This window comes from Poecilia mexicana, unplaced genomic scaffold, assembly GCF_051168715.1.
Source record: "Poecilia mexicana isolate PSO_F unplaced genomic scaffold, ASM5116871v1 scaffold_2, whole genome shotgun sequence".
Taxonomy (NCBI): Eukaryota; Metazoa; Chordata; class Actinopteri; order Cyprinodontiformes; family Poeciliidae; genus Poecilia; species Poecilia mexicana.
This window is the reverse complement of record NW_028263371.1, coordinates 5,297,254-5,316,850: the sequence shown is the minus strand read 5'-3', so window position 1 is coordinate 5,316,850 and position 19,597 is coordinate 5,297,254. Positions and strand designations below refer to the sequence as shown.

At 40.5% G+C, this 19,597-nt stretch overlaps 2 protein-coding genes and 1 long non-coding RNA gene across 3 annotated transcripts in view; 2 read left to right on the top strand and 1 right to left on the bottom strand.

Moving 5' to 3' along the window:
* Positions 1–2,812, bottom strand: part of nacc1b (nucleus accumbens associated 1, BEN and BTB (POZ) domain containing b) — a 31,606-nt gene extending 28,794 nt beyond the window's left edge. Inside the window, exon 1 of the mRNA XM_014995590.2 lies at positions 1,435–2,812. The gene's annotated coding sequence lies outside the window, so the exon portion shown is untranslated. The remainder of the gene's footprint in view (positions 1–1,434) is intronic.
* The window catches only part of LOC148160340 (uncharacterized), a 259,172-nt gene that overhangs the window by 162,411 nt on the left and 77,164 nt on the right, over positions 1–19,597 (top strand). The window lies entirely within an intron of this gene.
* On the top strand, positions 8,060–18,624 carry trmt1 (tRNA methyltransferase 1). Its single transcript, XM_014995589.2, has 16 exons — positions 8,060–8,258; positions 9,308–9,616; positions 9,719–9,902; positions 11,363–11,550; positions 11,773–11,888; positions 12,815–12,927; positions 13,589–13,737; positions 14,947–15,030; positions 15,487–15,556; positions 15,688–15,822; positions 15,904–15,989; positions 17,032–17,140; positions 17,241–17,317; positions 17,445–17,564; positions 18,204–18,318; positions 18,389–18,624. The coding sequence occupies exons 2-16, from the start codon at positions 9,318–9,320 to the stop codon at positions 18,461–18,463; spliced, it is 1,920 nt and encodes a 639-aa protein (XP_014851075.2). The 5' UTR covers positions 8,060–8,258; positions 9,308–9,317; the 3' UTR covers positions 18,464–18,624.

The following is a 19,597-nucleotide window of genomic DNA, read 5'->3' as shown; positions in this document are numbered from 1 at the left end:
CTTGTAAGCAGTCTGCAGACAGCTGCTGCTTGAAGCTTGCCAACTATAGTTTTAAATGAGCATTACCTATTATGAGAGCATAGTGTGGAAATTAAGAGTGCCATGACAGTGATTGTTTTTCTTTTCTTTCCCCTCCAACCAAATGTGCCTTTGGTGTGCACAGCAAATGCCTACTGAGCAAATTTTTGTTTAAAAAAAAAAAAAAAAAAAAAAAAAAGGAAAAAAAATCACAGAACAGCGACACCGTCTCCCGTCTAAAACGTATGAAACTGCGGCTGAAAAGTGAAAGCCGAACAGACGTCCAATTAAGGATGTCTAAATGCGGTCAGAAGGTCAGATGGAGTTAATCACACTGGCATCCAAATGCTGATATTGGACATCATCTAAACAAAAGTGGATTGCTTCCCCATTTTTTATTTTTTCTGAGCTAAATAAACATAAGCACTGCAAGTGGACATAAAGTAAATATCCATAAGCAATTAGTGGCAAGAAAAACCTCATTAAAAGGAAACCATAGGAATGATATGAGTCATGGCTGAAATTTGAAGGGGGCAGGGTTGACACCCATAACTCATTAAAATTTAGTTCATCTGCACGATGCCTCACAATAAAAATCAACAACGTTTATGCTTCATTTTTAGAGCGATGTAGTGCATTTTGCTTATTTGCAAGGACATGTTTTTTTTGGGTTTTTTTCCCCACATCCAGGCTGCTTGACTAATTTCATTTCAACATACACAGGGGCACAGATGTATGGATATCCTACACGCACCAACTTCTCCCCCCATACAGGTCAGAAAGGTCATAACAACTTGCAGGAAACATAAAGGAGAGTTAATTCAAAACACTTGACCCTTGCCCCGCAGTTAACATGTGCCCCATTACATGCTCTGGCTCAATGCTCTACTGTGTGTAGCTTCTTCTCTGTCTCTGTGTGTGTCCCTATGTGCTAAAAAGTGTCTTTTTAGCACTTTATGCAAAACCACCCACATGCAGCCCCTCAGTGTGCTGCAAGCAAATATTAAAAGTGTGTCCAGATAATGCGCTGTTTCTGCTGGAACGTCGTAATTACTAGACTTTTGATATGAGCATCAATCTCAGCCAAACCAGTGAGTTTACTACTTTTGGGAGGTTAAAAGGTATCCAGTTAGCAAGTAGCAGGCTAAAGCTAAAGCTAACACTGGTCAGAAGAAAGAAGCTGTCTCTCACGTTAAAAGTAGCAAACATGTCCGTTAATCACGCAAAAATAAAAATCTCTTCCTTGTTTGAAGACGTTTGTAGCGGCAAGTGCTGCATTCGCCGACACTGAAGGCAGGACTGAGATAAGCAGCACAATGTGGCTACAGTGTAGCCTCCCCCTGAGCACCCCCACTGCTCAAACTTCAGAGACGACTTATCATTTATGCACATCAGTTATTCATTAATTCATCTTACGTGAAAGTCTAGCAGAGTCTCGCCGGCAGACACCTTGCAGGCTGAGTCCCGCTACCAGCGGTGAAGCAGGGCAAGTCGGAGCGGCCAGAAAGCTGTCGGTGCCCCCGCTGTGTGCCAGCCTCGATGCCCGGTAGGATTTGGGAGTGCTCGGTTGGCCCGGGCCGGTGTGAGAGACCGGCCGTGTTCAGCGGGAGGAGGAGGGGGCAGCGGAGAAAGGATTCAAAATATAGCTTTTTTTTCTCCCTTTTATTTTAAATGTCAGCTCAAGCTCCAACTTCACTTAAAGAATGCAGGCAAATATTTCTCTCTTTTTGTCGTCTGGGGGCACATTAAAAAAAATTCCTCAAAACCGTCGAGGGGGTCGGTGTTCTCCCCGCGTCTCCGTGCCAGCAGCACCGTGCGATGTCCTTCTCCTCCCGGCGGTACAGCGGAGCAGCTACCGATCCGGTTCGGAGACGAGCTAGTCCCGTCCAAGATGTCGCTTATGATGTCTTCTTGAATTAAATTATTTATAATAAGCAATCTCGGCCAACCACAGAAGCGATACTGGGCAGAACTCCAATTTCCAGACTATTTTTTTTTCTTTCTTCTTCTTTTTTTTTTAACCGGGGAGGAGTTTATAGCGGGTGATCTTGGCACTCCATCTTTAACCGACATCAACAGGTCATCCCAGGACACAAATGCGCTGCAACTGTGGGCGAGACAGAGGGATGGATCCGCGGCATGGCGAGAGGAGAACAGAGCAGAGGAGGGGAGAGAAATGGATACTGGAATGGCTGGAAGAAAAGAAAAACTAAACTTAGCAGGTTTATTCACTGCACTTTGTGATTTTAGGCGACTGGCAGCGGTTTGCACTTGCAGCTTGACGACCCGAAGAGACAAGGTTGCTTTTGAGGAAGTTCAGGAATGCGGGAGAAAGATGAGCCGGGAACTCATAAAGCCACAAACCGACGAAAGAAAGGAGAGCAGGGGCGCCACAAGAGATTTTGTAAGAGGGGTGGCTACACGGGGGCCTCTTATAATAATACAACAACAACAACAAAAAAAAACAACAACAACCTTTGATTGAATCTTGGGAATGGGCTGCATGGTGCAGTTGGTAGCAGTGTAGTCATTTCACTCAAAGTAGAAGGTCTTGGCTTTGAATCCCAGTCTCTGGTCTTTCATGTATTTCTCTCCATCAACGGGTGGGTTCCAAAAATTTTCGTATGGGTGGGCAAACCAGGCCAGTAAAAATTTTATGAGTGCACAGCTAAACAAAAAAAATTAAGATATATTTATTATATGAACAATTGTTATTCTATTTTAAATTTTATAGATATGAATTTATTTATTGTGTATTACATTTATTTCTCAGTGGCAAACATTTTTTCCTGGAAGGGGCCATAAACCCTTTAACCCCCCTGGGGGGCACCACTGGTGGGTTCTCTCCAGGTACTCCGGCTTCCTCCCACAGTTCAAAACATGACTCTTAGGTTAATTGGCCTCTGTAAGCTGCCTGCAGGTATGAGTTTCTGTCCTGTGTGCTGCCCTATGATGGCCTGGCATCTCATCCATCACAGGATGACTGCTGGAGATGGGGTGTGGAGGTACCTGGGTGCATGATGACTTCAGGTGATTGGTAAAATAGGATACAAAATATACACTCAGCTCAAGCCGTGGGTAGCGGATAAAGCAATGAAATGTCCTGCGCAAAACTTTTGTCCACTGACTCAAGCTTAAATATGAATCTACTATATTATGCTTGATTTTTCATATCTTGACCAACTGAAAATCTGTGCTTTTTACATGTAAAATTGATGTTATGGCTGATAACCATTCTTGGCAACAAGATGGAAATAAACATTGCTTGTTAATTGGCCAAGTTTTACTTATCGAACCAGCACCAGTATCTTAAAAAATATGACTAACATTGGGCGATACTGATATAGATACCGATATATTGTGCATCCCTAATAAATTTTGCCATAATTTATGGCATATGGTGAGACATCAAGCAGGTATTGACCTTGTGAAATTTGAGAGCAGTCCCAGAGAAAGTGGCATATATCTAAAAATAGGGCCCCACAAAGAAAACATAGAAATATAAATAAATCTTGTAAGCTATAAACATTTGACCCCTCCTATTTTAAAATCATTCACTATATATTATATTATATTATATTATATTTATACATAATTTTTGGGGGATGATCATTGTCCCCCTCTCACCCAGCTCTTGGTGGCGCCACTGAAGGAGGGAGAGGGGGGGGGGGGGGCAGCGCTACAAAAGTATGAAGCCGGTGTGAAGTGGTTAAAGTTTGGTCTGGCCCCATGTGCCCATCCCCCCACAACAGTTACCACAACTTTACCATCCAATTCAGAACAAAACCACAACAACAAAAAAAGACTCACAATAGCTTCACCTTCACTTTAGCAGCACACCATACCTCCCTGTTCATCCAAATTCATGAGGACACCTCCCCACCCCCTACAAAAAACACAGTGCTGGAACGGGACAAGACGTCTCCGTCCCGCACCGGCTGATGAGTCCGAACCGCCGGGGTGCGAGTTGATCCGAACCTTTCAACTTACCCCTCCGCTGGATTCTGCTGGAATTTCTTCCGAATGGAGGAGCGGCGCACAAGAAGAAGAAGAAGCGGTCTAGTTTCTCCCTCCCTCCGCCTCGCCACAGACAGTCATTCACTTTGACTGTATGCTGTGAACCAGCAGCAGCACACCATTCATGCACACACACACACATACACACACATGCATGCATGCAGGCGAGGATTGGAGCTCAGAACTATCGAGGAGGGGGGAACAGAGAGGAGCAAAGCGGGGATTTTTTATTTTTTTTTTACCCTCCCATCCTTCCCAGGGGTTGCAGACTGATCACAGAGCCACTGATCGACCTGATAGATAGACAGGTAGACGGACAGATAGGGGGGATGCTGTCGCTACTGTTTTGCCAATGGAGCCATTGTAATGAACTGATATATGCCACCTTTACTTCCAGCAATCAATGACTTGGAATTATCTCGGTGAGTTAACTACTTCCTGTCATTAACCCGGCTTGAGATGACAACGGAGGTTATCGACGCGCGTCATTAGTGTCCTATTGTCAGATAATAAGAAATGTGCTCATCATGTGGTAATAAAGGGACAATCTAAAAATAAATCAAAGCGCAGAAGTTATATATATATATATATATATATATATATATATATATATATATATATATATATATATATATATATAAAATTTAAATTTGGCGGGAAGGTCGGCAGCATCAGCAAACCGCACATAAGTAAAGTAATCTGATTACTTTTAAAAGGATGACCGATAGGAGCCCAAAGGCGTCGCAGGAAGCAGGTAAGACGTGCCGCGAGCGTCCCCAGCCGACCCGACTGTCTGAGCCCCACCCACCACCAGTCCACCCACTCAAGCCCCGCACACTCACTTTTGTCTTCTGCCGGTGGAAGCGACTCCCTCGTGCCCTAGCCCAGCCAAAGGACGGTGAAAGCCGGGGGGCCGCAGGTTCGATGCCCCGCTGTCCTCTCAGTTGCGTGAAACAGAGCGTCTAGACTCCGGGCAGGTGAAGCCCCTCCAGGGCCTCCAGGCGCTGCGCACAGTGAATACTAAACAGGATAAGACTGCACTCAGGAACGGCACTGCGCTCCCCGCTCTCTCTCCCTGTCATGCCAAATACTATTAACTCTATAATTCTCCTGTGTCAGATGTATAGCGCCACGCTCTCTGGGCATCCATTGTCACAGCGCCCCCATCCAGATGTTCCGGTTTGTGTGGAGAGGCGTATACAGTATGAAGGCAGGTGATGCAAATCACGGACGGGTTACCGAGTCCCTTATTTGTAGATGTATATGTCCTCAGATTCCGTTTGTCAGGATGACAATGACTTACTTGGCAGCAACTATGGGGAAAGTCAGCAAAACTCAAAATATGTCAGAAGAAGAATTGTAGATTTACAGTTTTAACAAGCAGACACAAAAACTGCGTGGAAGGTTTTCGGATGTCAAGTTTGTAGCACATTTCAGCAACAAGGCAGCTTAACGTGGTTACACCATGAAATCATAACATGAAACAAGCAACAAACATTACATTTTGTCAGATGCCATCATCAAGAAAATATACCTAAAAAAATACTCTGATCAATGTTCCAGTTATCACGAATCAAATGTAACTCACAACAGGTGGCTTTTTTTTTTTTTTTTTTGCCTTGCTTTACAAGGTGCTCAATGTTTCGGCAGTTTTGCAGTTTTCTGGATGCTTGTTCCTGATTCTAGAGGAGCATAAAAACGGAACGCCGCTTCTCCATGTCTGGTTCTGATTCTGGGAATGCAGATGTTCCGCCGATCTGCCTGGAAGACGATTGAAGGTGTTGTCCGTCAGGGGAAAGGAAATGGGTTATGAGGTTCAATGGCGACCCAGGAACCGTGGCCAAACCTCTCCCTGGAGAACGCTTTCAAGGTCAGAGGAAACCTAGACTGAGCTGGTTTGCCACAAAGAAGAAGTTTGCAAATAAGAAAACTTTTAAGAACTTTCAGCTACGGTGGTGGAAGCAGAATGTTGAGGGGCTTTTTTTCACTTTAAGATGTCGAGGGATGTCGACAAGAAGTCTACACTGATTAAAATGTTTTATCTTTGTGAGGTAAAAGATTTTTTTTGTTATTTGTCAAGAGAAAGTACATTGAGTAAAGGCACATTATTGGACAAGGTGAGGTAACACTGGGATTAAACTAAAACCATGATGTTTGCTATAACTGATACAAAATATGAAAAAGGAGACAAAGCTCACAGGAGAAAGTGCAGGAGTTTGTTTTCTAAATGAGACAAAAGTTTTTCCTGTATTCTTCATACGTCTGAACAAATGGGTGTAACTGAACGACAGAAGTCTTTTCTTGCTAAGAAAACATCTAGACCTGGTTGAAATCTTTTAAAATCCTTGTGGAGGACTGTGTTTTTGTAGGTCAAAACCAAATTTTTAGCTCTCCAATTCTAAAAGGTAAGGTAAGGTACAAAAACAACACAAAAAATGTGCCACCATAGTGAAATGTTGTGTTGGCAGGACATTTCACTATTTCTCTGCGGTTGCTCTCTGTTGGATGGATTCTACGTTGTGACAGAAGGTGTTACAGTTCCAGACAACACTGAGCTTCACTGAAAACCTCAGCTGTCTGCTGGAAAGTTGGAGATTACAGGAAGTTTTATTTTCTGCATTTTCTGCTTTGTTTTATTTTATTCAGACTGTTTTGTCATGCTCTAACGACACACGAGAGAAATAGCTAAATGTGTACAGTTATTAAGAAACGCATTAGCAAAACAGTTAGTCATTTCTCTGTGGGCACTGAAAGAGCATGGACTCAGCAGGCAAGAGGCAGCGAAATTGAATTTTGTTCAGGCGACTTGTCCAATAAAAAGGCATCACTGTCACGCCGTAACACAATACATTTATGGAATGCAGTGGCCTTATCTTCTTTCTGCAGAGATATTCTCATCCCCGTACTTCCTCAATCTGGGGAAATCGAGGTGATTCTATAGGCTATGTTTAGCCTTTCATTAAAATGCGCCGCTAACTGCAGGCACGAGGATATTAAATTATTATTCATGAGAGCAGACTGACGTGTTTTATGCATGTTTACTGGGCGAAAAGTAGGCCAGATTCCTGCTGACTGATGAACCCTCTCACTCTATTTTTTTATACGTCATACAGTTTCTCTGCGGCTCTATTGGCAGCCCCTATGTGGAGGAACTTTGGCAGACCGTTGTAGCATTTAATGTCGGCCAAGTCACGTGAAATTAAATGTACCCAAAATTATCAAAATACTACGTTTTTCATTTTGAGGTTTAAACACTCCACTTAATATGTGTTACAGATATTTAAGATCCAAATGTTCATAGTTATCCAATGTCCCAAACTTATATTTCTCTTAGGAAAAATTATATCTTTTCTACTACTGCTTATGTTTTTCAATTTTTAATGTCTTCCTGCAGATTTCCTTAATTGACTGCTTATTTGTAGATGGATATGCCTTGATATGCCACTGTTCCAGTTGGTGGAAGTCAAGGTTATTTAGGGATAACAATGCAAATGGGGCTGCATCTGAATGAATGCCACTCCTCAGATTGTTTTTATTTGTGAAACATTTTAGAAACTATTTTTCTTCAATGTCACAATTGTGGTGTACCTTTAGTTAGTTTATAACAGAGAGTCCCAGGAAAATACATTGGAATTTGCTGTGAAAGTGTGACAAAATGTGAAAAAGTATGCATGAATATTGTATGACACTAATATATTATTTATGACACCACAGGTACAATTGAATCCTTACCATAAAAGTGTTATTTCATTGTAGTTATATTTAGGCATAACATCAACTCCACATGAGGAATTATCATCCTAAACTAAAAGCTTTGACTTTCAACAATGGGATAAAAGAAACTGAAAAAAATTACTGCATTTAAGAATTATATTTTAAATATAAACAGCAATGACAAGTAACATTATTTGTTTAGAGAGAATGATCTTTGAGGTACATGCAAGATGGAATGTGGATGGAAAGAAGGCGTTTCTCTGTATTTGAATACTTATTTATATGGTAAATTGACTTGCCATACCAACGGAGCAACCCAACGGTTCAGACCTTCTCTTTGAGCCGCACAGGCATCCGTACTGTCACTCGAGTCATGGCTGCTCCCATGTGCTAGTTTGAGTAAATTGCAAAGCAAGCAACGCAGCAGAACCAAAGACATTAACACTGTGGGACAGAAAGACGTTTTATAGAGCAGAATAGAAGAAGACCGAGAGACGGAAGTGTCGCAGGTAAATAAATAAATAAAATGGTAGCACTGCCTACTTAGCCTGACTAGCATCATTTATGTGACGAAGTATGAAACAGTCGGCTTGTTTGCCTGCTTGCTTAAAAAGCTGCTTCGTTTAATAAAACACACGTAGCATCGCTTAAATTTACAGGCTCTTTGTAACTAAGTTTTACGTAAAAACAAACAAAAATAAAGCACCAAACTGAATTTAAAAGAAGGTAATGTATAAGAGAATATCTAGAAACGAAGGTAGGGGAAAATCGTTTTAACTGGATTTTTACAACTCGTACGACAGTTTCCCCCCATAAACGCTTGCTAAATAATATAATACGCTAATTTACCAGGTGTCCTGCATTGGAAATAATGAAAACTGACTCAGGCTGTTTCTGTGGCACGTTGTAGTTTTTGAGGTTTTGGAGTAAAATTTCATCTTTAATTTTTTTTATTTACTGACCTCTTTCATATCTAGAACAGATCCTGCCAGAATTGGCTATAAACATAGAAATAAAGACACACATTCTAATTTATAGTAGTGTTAATGTCACATAATCCCTGTTATTTTATGTCCTATATTATTTACAATCTTATTGTTTTATAAGTTGCTTATATGTCACTCATTATTCTCATTTTTTCATATTATGTTTTTATTTATAAATATTTTTTATTATTAGGTAAGGTTCTGAAACAACATCAAAAACTTTGAGCGTTGCACTGATTACTTTGTCATCCAACATATTTGAGAATGGGAAAAGTATGGCATAACTAAAATTTTTTGACTAATCATTTGTGCGCTTTGCTAAATGCTCTCTAGATGAGTAGATCTGGGTAGTGGAAAACCTGCTGGTTTAATTGGTCCTTGATGTGGTTCTATAAAGTACTGACACGCACACGCCACACTTGTCAGATGCATTGTTTTTAAAAAAATGCATAAATTTCCTTCCTCTTCAGAAATATGAAGTATATAGTCTATGTGTATGGTCTATCAAATAAAACCTTAATACAATACAGTGAATTTTGTTGTGGTAATGTGACAAACATCTCCTTTTGCAGGCTGCGTCCCATGCTGGCGCGGACGGCCCGGCGGCTCCCTCTCATCACCTCCAGTCGGCTCCATCCTTCCCCCTCGTATTCAGCCAATCAGACGTGTCGGAGAAGACGGAGCTCTATGGACCCCCAGGTCTCCGCCGCTGACCCCTCATCCGGGGTTAGTTCTGATTCGACGCACGTTTCAGAGGAACCGCCCACCGCCAAGCTGTTACCTGGAGAGACCGTTGTGAAGGAGGGAAAGGCGGCCATCTTGTTTCCCAACGCCAATGAGGTGTTTTACAACCCGGTCCAGGAGTTTAACAGAGATTTAACGTAAGGCAACTTCGGTGTTGGAACAAAACATGTGGAAAGTATTCAAAACAAAGGCGTTTATGTTACTTGGTTCCGCTTATATAGTTTTGTTTTTTTTTCAAGGTGTGCCGTGATCACGGAGTTTGCTCGAGACGTGTTGGCCCAACGGGGGGTGAAGGTGCTCGTTCCTGGAGAAAAAGATCGAGTGGTGGTGTCTCTATCGGAGGAGACGAACGAGGCAGAGATGGCGGAGAAAAACGGTGCAGAGGAGCCCAAAGTTACAGCAAGAGTAGGGGAAAAATGTGAGGTATGCACCGAGTTCCCACTGGTGAAAATCTAAAAAGTAAGGTGGATGTTACCACCATACAGTAAACACATGTTTCTGCTGTTGCGTTTTGTTTTAATTGTGCACATGGAGAACCTGGAATATTGACAGATGTTGAATGGAAAGGAGCTGCTGTTGTCGTGATGGAGCATTAAAAGGGCAGTGTTTTGTAAAATCAACTTTTTTTTGAGATTCTTCCATGTACGTTTGAAAAAAAATCCCTTAATCTCCATGGCAACCAGTCAGCTGTGCAAAATGCCTGGATGACCTAGCTCCGCCTTTGACCACAAAGCTCCTCCTCTGAACTGCAGCTTCTGAAGTTTCAGAGCTTCCCCCTACAGAGCAGCTCTCCCTCACTCAGCTCCTTCAGACTAGCCAGCAGCAATTAGCAAACACCTGGTGGAACTGAACCACCTGAGCTCATTATACGAGTTATTTCTCAGAGCAACGCTGGTAAAAACGTTGTTAACGGGTTAATAGAGGAGCCATGTTGTGATGACTTCCTGAAGGCGGAGTTTCAGAAAGAGCAGGAGTTTCTTAAAGAGACAAAGGCCCAATTTCAAGGTGTTAAATAGGAAGTAAAATTTCTTCCAAGTCATTATATGTATATATATATATAGCAATTTTATAACAACTGAAGTTAACATGGTTAACTGTACTGTGCTCTAAAATAGAACCTTTAAAAACTGAACTGGTGGAGATGCAAATGCTTCTGAAGTGAAGCATAAAGTCTATCACAGAGTGGTCTAATTTCCACTGGGAGGAGTCTTCCTATCTGGAAACACACACACACACACACACACACACACACACACACACACACACATATAGTGCTTCAAGTGTAAAACCTCTTTTAATAAAGGCTTCCATCAAGCTGCTTATATTAATCATCTACTAGGTAATTTCACACTTTGGTGGCCCCAAGTGGTCAGGAGAGGTAATTGGAGAATTTCCTGAAAGTTGAAAGCATTTATTGTACGATACTGTCCCAGTTCTCACAGGAGATGAACTAGTTGGAGTTGGTGCTGTGCTTTTTTAATTGAGCACTTTTATTTGTTTGTTTTTTTCTTTGTAGATTTGTTGTCTTTAAAGGGAAGAAAAACACTTTGAGAGTGACTTATTCATTCAGAAAAACTTCATGTGTTGGCCTTAAATGCAGAATGCTGCACAGGAAGTTGGCAGCAATTCAAGCTAGTAAAAATGTAGCTAAAAATCTTAATTTTTTTATAGTATTTAATCCTTTTAAATTAATTTATGAATTATTTAGATCATTTTCTTTTTTAAATATCAAAACCCTTTTATCTTGCTTCATCTATCATTGTTCCAATTAGTATAAAATTCCAGTAAATCGCGTTTCTGGACTGAAATAACCAGAACAGATTATTGTGTGCTAGTGTTAATTTTTTCTTCTTTTTTTTTCACTCGTCTCCTCAAACGTTCAGAACGGTCTCCGTGTCCTGGAGGGCCTGGCGGCCTCCGGGTTGCGCTCGGTGCGTTTTGCTCTGGAGGTCCCCGGCCTGCAGGGCGTCACCGCCAACGACTTCTCCAGCAAAGCGGCGGCGCTGATCGCCCGGAACGCCCAGTACAACCGGGTCGACCACCTGCTGCAGCCCAGCTGCAGGGACGCCAGGTCAGCCGGCCGCTGCGTTTACGTGTCTGGATTTCCTTCACTGCTAATGCTCCGTGTTTCTATGTTGAGCTTTGCATTTCGTGACCCGACTTATCTCCTTCCAAATCTTTGATTTTAACTAATTTCCCCATTTTTTCCCCCCAATTAAATCATTCTTTCTATTTATGTAAGTTTAATTTCAATTTTCTCAGCAATTTTCATTTCTCATTGTTTGGTGTCCAGCATGCTCATGTATGAAATGCGAGGGAAGAAAGAGCGATACGATGTCATCGATCTGGATCCCTACGGAAGCCCGGCGGTGTTCCTGGACGCAGCAGTGCAGGCCGTCAGTGAAGGAGGTGAGTTGTTGTTCAGACTGACTGTCGTCTGCTTCGGTTCCATCTCACCGATTACAGTTTTAGCCGATCACCGACCTTTTAAAAAGCCTGACCTGTCGATAATGTTTGTTTTTGTCTGAAAAGTAATTAAATTTACCAGCTGATTTCCAGACCGTTGTGCAGATCAATACGATCGGTTTTTCATGTGAGTATTGATCGATCCTCCCAAATGTTAGAAAATCTGGCCTGATTTATTTATTTATTTATTGGTGCAATCCTAGTAAACGTTGAGTTTCCATAAGTGTAAAACGTCCTTATGGTTTAATTTCTGTCAGATTACTGATTTTGAAGATCTATTAAAGTATTAAATCAGATTCTTTTATATGGGATTTTAGGGATTTTATTTTTGTACAGATGTAGCACAAAGCTCAGTTTACTAATGTTTTACCTGTAAAATTACATAAATAAATTCTCTTTCCTTTATCTACTAAAATCCAGACAGACTCAGCTGGAGCTTTTTTAGGCATCAAATATGTTCATGAGTTATAGATCTACCTAAAGACAATGTTTCTAGTTTCAGTGCTTTGTATTTCTGCAAAGCAGAAAGCAGTGACAGTTTTTGGTTGTGAAAGAGGATTATTCATTTCAAACATTTGATTCCAGCTTTTTCTTAAGACAGTTGCATAAAACCAGAGCTAACTGCTAGACAGTGTTTTTTTTAAAAGTGTAAATTTAAAACAATAAAAGCTTTGTTTTAAACTGAGCAAACATCCATCTTGATATTGATTTTTTTTTTTTTTTTTACTGCTGAAAAATGAAAACTTTTCTGCTTTGGTCTTTAAAGTACACCCACAATCTGAAAGGACTCTGTGGATTCAGCTGCATCGTTGCAGTGTGTTTTGTTGGAACGTTCTGTTGATCGGTGCCGACCGTCTTCTCTCCGCCAGGCCTGCTGTGTGTGACGTGCACCGACATGGCCGTGATGGCGGGAAACAGCGGGGAAACCTGCTACAGCAAATACGGCTCAGTCTCCATCAAAAGCAAGTACTGCCACGAGATGGTGAGTTCACCGGAGTGGGAAAACGGAGGCGCTGCGGTCGTGACCACGTTGTATCAAAACGGGCCGGTTACTGTAACGCTAAAAGTAGTCGGAACCTAAAACAAAAACAAACCGGGTTCTTTTCTTTTTTCAGTGACGTTTTAGGTAATAACCCTCAAATCAGAGGAGATTTTTCTATTTGTTGTAGAATTAAATTGCCAGTTTGTTTCTTTTAAGCACAAGGTTATGTCTTTTATTTTTCTTATTTTTATTCTATTTATTTGACTTGAATTTGCAAGAAAACAGAAATATTAGTTTGATTGGGGATAGAGATGCACCAATCAAGCTTTTCCTGACTGATTGCAGCTCCTGGAGATCTTTAAGGTCTCATCTTTCATGTCCAAAAAACAAACAACAAAAATACAATATTACACTCATGTAACCATGTCTCTAAAGTTCACAAATGATTTTTTTTATATATTGAACTCAAAAGAAGTGCATTAAAGTTCATGTTGATGTGTTTAAAGGCTGAAGAAAAGGTGGAAGTTGTTAGTTTTAATGCTTAATAAAAAGGATTTTTAGGTGTTTGGTTTTCTGATCAGCCTTTCCTGATCTCCACCTGATTGATTTGATGCATCTCTGATCTACATTAAATGTTAAACAGATGTTTCCTCCTCTGCAGGCTCTTCGTATCATCCTCCACAGTTTGGACCAGCGGGCCGGAGTGTACCAGCGATACATCCAGCCGCTGCTGTCCATCAGCGCCGACTTTTACATCCGGGTCTTTGTTAGAGTCTTCACAGGACAGGCTACTGTCAAGAACTCTGCCAGGTACTTCCTCCGTCCGTTTGTCTCTTTCTCACACACACAAACCTGTTAGCTGTCCAAAAAAAGGCTGTGCAACGGGAGACGATTGATCCTGGAACTGGGCCGACACAGAAACCAAATCTGGAAGGAACGATGAGAAAAAACTGAACAATATTACAACGCTAATATTTTATTTTATTTTCTTAAAATAAGTTTTATCTTAATTTATGTTGTTTTTTTCATTTAGCTTGAACTTAATATGTTTTATTCTATTGAGTCTTTTTATAGTTAGCTTATTTTAACATGGATGGAGTTTTAGTTTAACTTTTTCTGATTTGAAAAGATCAGCAAAAAAGGAAATGTGTTTTTATCGTTTTCCAGATCTCTGGAAAATTAAGTCTTCAAACTTTATTGCTTATCCGTTTTTCCAAAAATAAAACCAGAATTTTCAACAAAAAATTCCTATATATCCAGTTTTAATCCTTTATCTTTAAATTAAAACATCTCAACTTGGTTTTTTGTCAAACCTTTTGATTGGTTTGGTTTTACAGAGTCTTTAAGATGTATTATAATAAAATAAATGGCATCAGAAATGCATTGTTTTATCAGAAAAAACAATATAATGCATTTTATTGTGCCATATTTTTAACTTGAATTTTTGTGAATCAGTTTTTAATCAATTAAATTTCTTAAAATTTCACTGTTATCAAATATAACTTTTTTTTGTTTTGCTAGTTTATTTAACTTACATGGCTTAATAATAATAATAATTTTTTATGATTTTATTTTACTAGTAGTAATTAATGTTTTTTATTTTTTAAGTTTGGCTTTTTAGCCCAAAGCCAAACCAGGTGATCTATTTATTTTTGCTCAATTTGAAAAAAAGATCTTTGAGTTTTAAACCTGGAAAAGTTTGTTTTGACCTGAAAAACATGTACAGAACCTAATTATTAATTTCATTTTTACTTTTTTTCCATTTTGTTTTTAGCTTATGTATGTTGCTGTATAAGATAAAACTCATTTGTTAGATTAAGAAAAATAAATAACAGCAGAAAAACTGGTTTATTAGCACCAGTATTGACAAAGTCATACTGAATCATGTCAATATATAAAGCCACTACTAACACACATCTTATGCTCATCCAGTCTGTGAAGAAAAGTTCATTTGACAGAAATGTGAATAAAAATGATGCAGAAGTGACGTCCGTTTGTCTCCCCATTCTCTGTTGGCAGTAAACAGGCGTTGGTGTACAACTGCGTCGGCTGCGGCTCCTTCCACGTGCAGAGGCTGGGTAGAAGAATAAGCAGCGGCAAACAGTAAGAAAGACACGATAAAAACTGAAACTCTGCAGACGTTCAGCTGAAGAGCTGAGGCAACGAAACAGAAACTTGTTCTCTCTCTACGGGCTGCAGGGGAAAACTGGCTTCATTCTGGTCGGGTTGTCTTTGACACGTCGTCTGGGCAGAACTGTTTTTCTTTTATGTTTTTGAATGGTGTCTGAGAAATATGAAGTGTGTGTGTGTGTGTGGCGGTGGAAGAAACCAATGAAGACTTCCTGATAGTTGTTGTGAAGTATGAAATGTCCTTGTTCTTAAAACAACAAACCTCTCGGTTCTTTCTAAGGCTGTATCGGCCTTTAAATGTGGAATACCTACACTAGGGTCTTCGTTGCACTTCCTAACATGTCTAGGTTGCATCCTAATACACATTTTTGACATTTTAAGAATGTTTCCCTCCTATCTAAGTGTTAAAGTTGAATGGTGTGGTTGCAGCATGAAGTATTCTGCTGCCACTGGACCGCCGGTCGGACCAGAGTGTGAGCACTGCGGACAGAGACACCAGGTAGCACACAGATATCAGCACTCAAACGCAACATCACACCTCATCAAGACTCTTTCCTAACGTCTTTTTGTGTTTGAGAAGCTTGAAAAGTGGTCTGGGCGTTTGAACAATCTGCTGGTTGTGTCTCATAGCTGGGCGGTCCCTTCTGGGCCGAAGCCATCCACGACCTGGACTTCGTCCAGAAGGTTTTAGAGGCCGTGTCGGGGAACCCGTCCAGATTCGGAACGTCCAAACGTATCGAGGGCATGCTCAGCATGGTTACCGAGGTAACCCCCCATCTGGTCGGTGAGGCCGCGCCGGTGTGGTTGGGGGTCGTGGATGATGAATGTTTTCTCTGTGTGTTTCAGGAGTTGGAAGATGTTCCTCTCTACTACACAGTGGACAATCTGAGCAGCACAATACACTGTAGCACTCCATCGTTGCTCCAGTTCAGGTAGGAGACACAAACACAGCCATGTGCATGATTAATTATGATTTACAAAAATACCCTAAAACAAACTAATATGGACAGTTTTAGGAGTCTGGGATGTTTGCGTGCGTCCTTAAAAAGTCTTAAATTCATGTATCTAAAACAAAGGCCATAAATTCATAAAAATAAATGTAAGTTGATCAGGTCTGACATTTTGGTGTGGCAGGAATATTTAGTCTCGTGTACAGATCTGGAAAAAATTAAGAGACCACTGCAAAACGATCAGTTCTCTGGTTTTACTCTTTAAACATATATGTTTGAGTAAAATAAACATTGTTCTTTTATTCTATGAACTACTGACATGTCTTTGAAATTTCAAGCAAAATTTTTTTACTTACTTGCAGAAAATGAGAAATGCTCGAAATAACAAAAAAGATGCAGTGATCTCAGACCTCAAATAATGCAAAGAAAACAACAATACTAATGTTTTAACTCAGGAAGAGTTCAGAAATCAATAATTGGTGGAATAACCAGGTTTTTTGTCAGGCAAAAGCTTGAGTCTGCAGACATCTTGGTTGAGGCTACCGCTAGCTAGCTGCTAATATACCCTTCCTAGCTAGCTAGATAGCTAGCCTTTTTGTGTCCATCATGGGTAAGGGCAAATTTGGCTGAACCACGTTAGTTTTCACCACTGGCTCGCACCACTGCTAACAAGCTGCTAACATACCATTGCTAGCTAGTACCAGTAACTAGCTGCTAACATACTGTTTAAAATGTCCTAAAACGTCTTAAATTAGACTTGTTGAATCCTCAGATTTGGAAGACTATTGGAGCAAAAAAGATGCAGAGCGCTGTGAAAAAATAAAAAACAGATTTAAGATGCGAGTTTAATCTTATTTGAGCTGCTTGTGAAAAATTATGCGGTCAATGAACAGACGGAAAGGTTTGGGTTTGGGTGTTATTGTATTAACACAATAAATTATGAAACAAACATGACTAAATCTGAATAGTGTGGATGGTTGAACTGATGTAGCGTCTTGGACTGACTGGATCTGCTCTCCTGCAGGTCGGCTCTCCTCCACGCGGGCCACAGGGTTTCTCTCTCTCACGCCTGTAAAAACGCGGTGAAGACAGACGCTCCTCCTGGAGTCATCTGGGACGTCATGAGATGTTGGGTAGATGCTTCACAAAACACGTTTTCAGTTATTAATACATATTAAAGAGTCTCATGATAATGTGGGGTTTTTTCTCTCCCCCCGTTTTCGTCTGTGGTAGGAGAAAACAAATCCTGTAAAGAGGGAGAAATTGTCTCAGACCAGTCCTGCGTTCAAGATCCTCTCCACTGAACCCAGGTGAGACGAGACCCGATGTTTTATCAGAAGGTCCAGTGGACGGGCTCATGTCAGGACTTAATTTGGAAAATGTTTCCTTCTGTTGTTGTAAAAATTACCTGTGTGTATTTATGATGTGTGTGTTTAGCCTAGAAGCCTGCTTCACCGTGAGAGAGGATGCAAACCCTCAGTCTCGTAAACGCCACCTGACCCGGTTCCAGGAGAACCCTCAGGCCTTCTGGGGGCCCAAAGCTCGAGCCAAAGCAGGGTCGGTCACACAAACTCTCACATTCACACGCATCTCAGCATTTGTTGTTTTTCCCTACGTTTCAATTTAAAAACTTAAAATCATTAAACTTATTCACCTCTTTCTGACACAGGTTTTTCTTCCAATAAACTTTCCAGAAATATATCCTTGGAAACGGTGATCTGCCAAGTCTGCAGTCTTCCCTATGATTTTGTAGCTCTTAACATTTTATTTCTATTATTTACATATGTTTAATATCCTAATTTTCTGGGTTTGGCTTTTGTTTAGTTATTAGCCATAATCTTCAAAAATAATAGAAATAAACACATGAAATGCGTCAATGTGTAATGAGTCTACATAATAGATTATACATTGTAATTACATTACAAAAACACTTTACAATAATATTCTAATCTATTGAGAGTTCCTGATTATTTAAGTGCGGTAATGCAGCTGGCGCTTCAGATTCACTGACGTTTATTGAAATTCTCAGTGAAAATTAAACCCAGATGATGATGATTAATAATGTAAAACAACTTTAATAAATCTAAAATGATTATGGGTTTCACATTTGCTTGTTTGAGGCTGAAGGTAAAAAAAAAATGTTTTCCAGTTTGTGAAAAGAGTTTGGAGTTTATTGATTGTTCCTGTCTGTTCCAGGGGCGGCATCTCTACTGACCTGCAGGACAAGAGGAAGAAGTTCCAGAACAAAAGGAAGAACCAGATCACCGACTCGTCGCAGCTCAAGAACTTCCCCTGCAAGAAATTCAAGCAGGTCCGATCCGCCTCAGAGGAACCACGACTCGCTTTTATCCGTTCTGATCTCGTTTTGCTTCCTCCTCCAGGGAACGTGTCCGCACGGAGACGGCTGCTGCTACTCCCACCAGACGGAGCAGACGTGTGATGAGAAGACTGAATGAGTGCTAGCTATTTGTTTTCATTCTGAGGAGTTTTATTTTTAATCTTTTATTTTTAGTTGAAATGGTAGAGTCTGGATACTCTGAGGTTAGTTTTGGACCGCTGAACAGAATGGAAAGTATCTCTTCGGTTTTGCGCCAATAAAACATTTATTCCATTCAAATGAAGTCATTGCTTTGACTTTAAATTACTAGGGATGTACCGATTGAATTTTCTGACCTGTTACTAATTCTTAAAAAAGCTGAACTGCAGATTCTGAACTTTTTAATTCATTTTTTTGTCAGAAAAGTCCTGAATATTGCAACAGTGGGGCGACTTTTGATCATCAGATCTTTGTGAAGATCGGTTTCACAGGTAAATACTGGCCGGCCAGCGATCAGGCAAAATAAAAGAACTGGGCTGACCGGCTTATCGGTGCACTCCTATAAGTTACATGTGGAAAACAATTGTCATAAAGAGAAGATTTCTACAAGTATTAAAGTAATTGTAGGAGGCAGTAAGAATGACGTTGGATGCAAATGGGCAGATTATTATGAAGTGTGCTTTGGACTTTCTTATTCTTCTTTATATACATATCTAAATGATCCATGCATCCGTTTTCTTTCACCCTTACCCTGTTGGGGTTGGGAGAGGTGCTGGTTCCTACGTCCGGCTGTTAATGGGCGAGAGGCGGGGTTACCCTGGACAGGTTGTCAGTCCATCACAGATATCTAAATGATATAATTCTTTAAAAACCTATATCTTTGCATGGAATGTTTAACTAAGATATTCCTCATCACAGCTCAGGTTTTAGTCCAAACCACTGACTGATTTTGGTTTTTGTGTGACTGACAGAACCCACAAACGCTGCTTGTCCCTCTAAACTATCAGGGTTTCCCCCAGAAAACTTGCTAAGCCTGGTGGTTGGGCCACTAGGGCAGACATTTATCCAGCGGCCCGTCATGTTTTTGAGTTAAAAAATGTTTAAAATTGACAGGAAATTTGAAAATATCACTTGATAATCGTGATATTGAAAGATTGGAAGATTAACACCTGAACACCAACTACAAAGTCTTAAAAAATGCAACCATTTAAAAAACAAACTTAAATAAGCGATGCTTAGCCTGGTCGCCCACCAGGCTTATAATACACTGGGG